We start from the raw sequence: 6,494 nt of genomic DNA on the forward strand, positions 1-6,494 counted from the left end.
CTTCCTTCCTTCCTTTCCTTCCTTCCTTCCTTTCCTTCCTTCCTTCCCTCCTTCCCTCCCTCCTTCCCTTTTCTCTTTTCCCTGTACATTTTCTTGTGTTATTTTTGTTCTTTCCATAGATGAGGCCAACCCAAACAGCTCCAACCCTGCTCTCCATTGCAACTAAATTGTTCTAAACCAAATCCTACACACCCCTATGTTTATATTGATGTATCTTTATATATTTATATGTTTATAAACACAGGTCATGCAGTGTCACTCTAATTCACCCCAAGGGTTCCATCAACAACACCCCGCGTTACCCTGGATTTGGGGTGGTTGGAATGTTTTATTCGTGCCAGGGCCAGGATCACTCTGAGAATCCAGAGGTTTCCCTATGGGCTAATGGCACCTGGAGGGTTGGACAAGGGACAAGAGACAGAAAAGTGACAGAAACCTCTGGCAGAAGGTCCTGGCAGCTGGAGAGGTGCCTGATCTTCGCTGCTCCCCACCACTCCAATTCTCCTCTTGGTCTGACCTGGGCACATCAGACCCCCTGAGGTTTTCCGGGGTGACCCAGACCTTCGGGAGGTTTTCTCCCTGAGAAAGCCCAGCTGACCCTCAGGGAGGGTTAATGGGGAGAAGAACACTGACCCTCAGAGGGTCAATCACTGCCTGGTCCTGACCCTCCTGAGAATCGTGGCTGTTCCTCTGCAAGGCTCAGAGCAAATCCAGCTCTTCCCCCAAACCCAGAGCAAATCCAACTTTCCCCTAAACCCAGAGCAAATCCAAATTTTCCCCAATCCCAGAGCAAATCCAAATTTCCCCCAAACCCAGAGCAAATCCAACTTTCCCCTAAACCCACAGCAAATCCAGCTCTTCCCTAAAACCCAGAACAAATCCAGCTCTTCCCAAACCCACAGCAAATCCAACTCTTCCTTAAGCCCAGAGGAAATCCAACTTTTCCCTAAACCCAGAGCAAATCCAACTTTCCCCTAAACCCAGAGCAAACCCAACTTTCCCCCAAACCCAGAGCAAATCCAGCTCTTCCCCTAAACCCAGAGCAAATCCAGCTCTTCCCAAACCCACAGCAAATCCAGCTCTTTCCTAAAACCCAGAGCAAATCCAACTCTTCCCTAAATTCCCTGAGCTGGCCAGGCAATGCTGGGATCCCCTGGATGTGGGGCAGTGCTCAGCGAGGTCCAGCACTGGTTTTGGGGTTTCTGGTGTGACCCAGACCTGCTGTGAGGTCTCCTCTGGGACAAAGCCCAGCTGACCTTCAGGGAGGGTCCGTGGGGAGCAGGACACTGACCCTCAGGGGGTCACTGAGGGTGGTACTGCTGAGGGTCACTCAGTGGTCACTGTCCCCAGTGACCAATGGTCATTTTTCTCCTCCTGCCCTGAGCTGGGCTCTGACAATTCCTGACCCCGCCAGGGTGGAATTGCAATTCCTGCAGAAGGACAGAAACCTGGCAGAGGGCAGGCGGTGCTGCCCACAGAGCAGCGGAAAAAGAGGGAAAATCAGAATTCCTGGAGTGAAAAGCTGAGATTTCCACAAGGTCCTTGGGCACTGGGGGTGGTCTCACACTCCCCTTCCAACCCTCACCAGTGCCAGAGCCCCCGGGAGCTGGGGCTGACCAGTTTGGCCAGTCCCGAGTGGGGAGGGCACTGGGTTTACAGGGAAGGCTCCCAGATCATCCCAGGATTTGGGGATGCATTCATCACTCTGCTCTTCCACTTTCACAGGAGTCACCGATGCCAGCGTTCCACCCTGGAGCCGCCAGAGCAGACAAGGAGTTGGGAATTGATGGACTTCTCCTGGTTTTTTAATAACTGCTCTGTCCTGGGCTGAGTTTTCCCTTTTTATGGGATCGGATGGAGCTGTGGGGGACCAAAACCACTTTAAACTGTCCCCAAAAGAACCTCCTGTGTTATCAATTTAATAATAACTGCTGATTTGTCTTGTGAGCAACTTGCTGGGTGACTAAATATGACTGGGATTATCCAAACCAGATTTATTTCGTGTGCTGCCAGTTTGATTTTTTTGCTGAGTTGATTTTGTCTTTTTTTTTTTTTTACTGGAAAAGAAGAATGGTGTGGGAAAAGCTTTTATTCTTCCCTTAAATGTACATTTATCTTATGTACAAATTTGTCTCAACGAACTGAAAATCAGGGAATTGAACCAAATGAAGCCTGGGAGTTGGTACGAGCATTAATGAACATTTGGAACCATCCAAATGAAGGGATTTGTATCAGTTCTGCCTCGGAGGGCTTCAGATTTGTGATGATTTGTTTGAATTTTTCAGGGCTATGAACAGGGGAACGAAATAACCTTGACAAAACACGAGAAAATGTCCCCTGGGGCTGTCCCAGGGCAGGGGGAGGGACAGGACTGGGAAGGGAACAGGGATGAAAAACAGGGAATTCTCTTCCCAGCTCCCACCCAACCCCTCCTCAACCATTTACAGACTGTGCCTCTGCGCTGGAAATGATTTAACTTCCCTAACAACTTTCCTAATTAATTGTTTTAATTAACTTCTCTAATTAATGGCTTTAATTAACCACAAGCAGCGCCACGTTCCACCGCAGCCGGCACTTAGCAAGGTTTGTCACCGGCTGCTATTTTGGGAACCCGGTTTGGGAAAATCGCTGAAACTTTTGAGTTTTGCTGAACCAACCTTGATCCTTCTCTCAATAAACAAAGCCTGGGAGAGGGAGATGTTTTTGCTGGAATTGGACGTGAGGAATGCAGGATTTACAGAGCACAAGGACATTCTGCAGGAGCCAGAGATAAAGAAGAGACACAGGCAGTCCACGGCTGAACCGAAACTCTCCCTATCTGGGAAAAATGCAACAAAGAGACTGAGAGTGGGGACTGAACCAGCATGAGGAGAGAGAAATCAATAACCAATAGGGGACAGAACGCAAATTAATGCCAGTTCTGTAATTTATAGCCCATGGGCACGGATTTCTTCGTTCGCTAAAATGTAGAAATAGTGAAAAGTTTTGGAAGTGGGGGGCGGGGGAGTTTGGGGAGTGACTGAAGCAGCGCCGTTTTCTAGGACTAAAAATAGTGCTAGAGTTTGATTTATCCTGCGTTTTTTGGCAGCAGGAGCAGGTGAGCCCATAGAAACCTGGAGTACCTTGGCAGCTGGGAGCTGTTATCCAGGACATGCTGGGTTATCCCAACCAGGGGTACTGAGGCTACACCCGATGGGCCTCGGGGACGGGGCTGTCCTGGGCCATTCCCATCACCCAGGGCCTGGAATTCCAGGGAAAAGGCACAGGAAGCTCCCTGAGGTGACCTGGATCCCTGACGAGCCAAATATTCCACAAGGAACAGTTTGGGCATGTCTGGTTGGGAAAATGCCTTCCCAGCTGCCCACATCTGGTAGGGCTGGACCCACCGGAGTGCTGGGGTTCCCACCAGGTGTCCTGGGAGGGTTTGTGACTTTATTTGACCTCAGTGCGGAACAGGAGGCGCAGGGAAAGGGATGGATCCCAATGGTGAGTGGGGGAAAGGAGGGTTAAGTGAATTACTGAAGGGGCTGCACACAGCTTGGATTTGTCACATCTGCCGATCAGAAAAAGGGAGGACACAAAGCTATTGATAAGGGGAAGCAGCCGTGACCGAAAGATCCCGCTTTGGACCCAGAAACCAGCTCAACCCAGCCCTGGGGTTTGAACTTGGGCCAGGAATTCAGGGAACAAGCACAAGGTGAAAAGTTTAACCTGAGGAAGACTCCCGACTTCATCTGAGGACTCCTTACTTCACCCCAGAGACTCCTGCACGAGCCCAACGCAGATGGAAATGACTTTGGGCTCATTAAGAGAGGAAAGGGGGCTAGGCGGGGCTGGGTAATGAATATGCATAGGCTCGTGGGGGAGTTTAATGAATATGCAGCTCGTGACCCGACACAGACCGAGCCGAGGGGGGCATTTAGTGGGGCAATCCACACCCACGTGTGCCCCAGCGCTGGAATAAACACACCCACGGCACCGCTTAACCCAGCAGAGGAGTCTTTTCCACGTATCAGGGGGCTGTGCATGGAATCCAACTCTCCCCTAAACCCAGAGCAAATCCAGCTCTTCCCTAAACCCAGAGCAAATCCAGCTCTTCCCAAACCCAGAGCAAATCCAGCTCTCCCCTAAACCCAGAGCAAATCCAACTCTTCCCCAATCCCAGAGCAAATCCAACTTTCCCCTAAACCCAGAGCAAATCCAACTCTTCCCAAACCCACAGCAAATCCAGCTCTTCCCCAAACCCAGAGCAAATCCAGCTCTTCCCAAACCCAGAGCAAATCCAGCTCTTCCCAAACCCACGGAGCCGGCCAGGCAGTGCCAGTCCCCCCTGGACGTGGGGCAGTGCTCAGTGAGGTGCAGCGCTGCTGTTGGGGTTTCCCAGTGGGACATGGGAGCGTCTCCAGTGCCAGAGAACACTTTTATCCTCAGAGACACCGATTTTCTCTGCAAGACACCACCCAGTCCACACCTTCTCAAAGCACTGGGCTGGCTGTGCCTTGGGGGAATTGAACCCCCAGCTCCAGCAGCTCCCAAACCTGGCTCTACAAAACCGGGATCTCCATCCGTTGTTGGAAGAGCCTGGAGCGTGTGGGGTGTGAGATGTGACTGTGGCACCAGGGCAAGGCCACCACCCCGCAGAAGGAGCAGGAGACCCCTGACCAGGCCAGAGAACCTTCCAAGGACCAACGGCTGGAGCCCAAGGTCTCGGTTTCCCTGCCTCTGGGCCTCTCTGGTGAGCGGGAATGGGAATGCCATTGCTTCCCGGACTGGTGTTTTTAAGGACTGCTGTGGCTCTGGGCCATCATCTCCCATCCACCTCCTCCCTCCTTCCTCCTTCTCTCCCTCCGGTGAAAATCATCCCCATGGAGGCAGATTTGGCTGCTCGGAGCCAGGGGCCGGTGGGAGGGTGTGGAACGCTCAGGGGTAATGGTTTGCACCCCCTGCCCGGCCCGGGGAGGAGGGGACGGGCTCGTGCTGGGCTTTGAGCCCGATAAGGGAGAAGAGGCCGTGAGGAGCAGCCCCTGTGGGGGCGGGATCGGGCTTCTTATCCCGCAGGCATTGGGCTTCTTATCCCACAGGCACTGGGTTTTTTATCCTGCTGGGATTGGGGTTTTTATCCTGCTGGGATTGGTTTGTTTATCCTACCGGGATTCTTATCGTCCCGGACAGGCTTTTTATCAGGCAGGTCCTGCCTTTCACAGCTGCAGCGCACCCCCAGACCCACTCCCGGAGCTGCTGGGACGTTCCCATTCCCGAGGGATGTTCCCGCTCCTGCTGGGGCAGGGCTGGCTCAGCCCCTCAGAGGGAGCCATGAGCCCTCAGAGCCCCCACAGTGCCCCCAGACTCATTTCTGGGCCCTCCCCCCGAGGACTGGGGGTGACCCCGGTGTTAATTAATGATTAATTAAACCTGGCTGTTCCACCTGAGCCTGTATGAACCCATCGAGCCGGTACCCCCACACCTGCAGCACCCCAAAACAGAGCAGGTACCCCCCACCTGCATCATCCCCACATCCACAGCACCCCAAACCTGCAGCACCCCACAGCAGGGCCAGCACCCCACACCTGCAGGACCAGAGTGCCCCTCCAGCCCCACAGGTGTGGCCCAGGGCCAGGTGAGCCCCCCGAATTCCCTACAGGAGTTTCAGCCCCTCCCAGGGCACAAACTGGGGTCCCACCCCCGGCCCGGTTTTGGGGGGCAGGGTGGCCGTACCTGCTCGTTGACGGTCAGCAGGGCCTCCTGGGGCTGCCCCGGGCACAGCTCCATGGTGACCTGGCACAGCTGGGGAGGGTCACACCTGCCACATGCTGCAAGAGGGGACAAGGAGGAGCTGTCACCACCTGGGCGAGAGCCTGGGGGTGCCCGGGGGGATTTGGGGTTCCTCTCACCCCTCTGAAACCCCTTTGAAACTCTAAAAACCAGGTATGGGCCAGGTGAAGCCACCTCGCTGGAGCCCAAAGTGGGTCCCCAGATCTCCAGGTGACCCCTGGCTGCCCCCACAAGTCCCTGGTGCTTCCCGAGGAGGCCCAGATTGTTGGGGACGCTTCCTGGAGCAGGTGACAGCAGTCGCTGGGGGGGGGGCCCTGTGTCCTGCTGGAGTCACCCCCAGGTGGGACACACCCACCCCAGGGAGCCACAGGGAGCCGGGAGGAGCCTCCCGAGGGACATCCCAAAGTCCTGGGGCAGTTTTTTTCCTACACCTGAGGCTGGAAAAGGTGGGAAAGTTTCCACTCCTGCCTCTTCCAGGTGGGATCTCCACCCCTTCCCCTGCACCTGTGAGACAGGGGGGCTGCGGTGGAGGGGATGGCTGAGGCCACGCTGGGACCCCAAACGGGAAGGGGAAAGGGGGAATGGGAAGGGGAAAGGGAAAGGGAAGGGATCAATGGGATCAATGGGATGGGATGGGATCAGTGGGATGGGATGGGATGGGATGGGATGGGATCAATGGGATGGAATCAATGGGATGGGATCAATGAGATGGGATGGGATGG

The 6,494-nt window shown here is 54.4% G+C and overlaps 1 protein-coding gene across 3 annotated transcripts in view; it reads right to left on the reverse strand.

The window, feature by feature from the left end:
- The window catches only part of POU6F1 (POU class 6 homeobox 1), an 18,255-nt gene that overhangs the window by 9,323 nt on the left and 2,438 nt on the right, over window positions 1-6,494 (reverse strand). For all 3 annotated transcript variants that reach the window (XM_042020591.1, XM_042020589.1, XM_042020590.1), the window contains exon 3: window positions 5,716-5,810. In XM_042020591.1, coding sequence (XP_041876525.1) covers window positions 5,716-5,810 — 95 coding nt within the window. The remainder of the gene's footprint in view (window positions 1-5,715; window positions 5,811-6,494) is intronic.

Source organism: Corvus kubaryi, unplaced genomic scaffold, assembly GCF_017639235.1.
Source record: "Corvus kubaryi isolate FWS band 111438036 unplaced genomic scaffold, C.kubaryi_AGA036_p1.0 37027, whole genome shotgun sequence".
Taxonomy (NCBI): domain Eukaryota; kingdom Metazoa; phylum Chordata; class Aves; order Passeriformes; family Corvidae; genus Corvus; species Corvus kubaryi.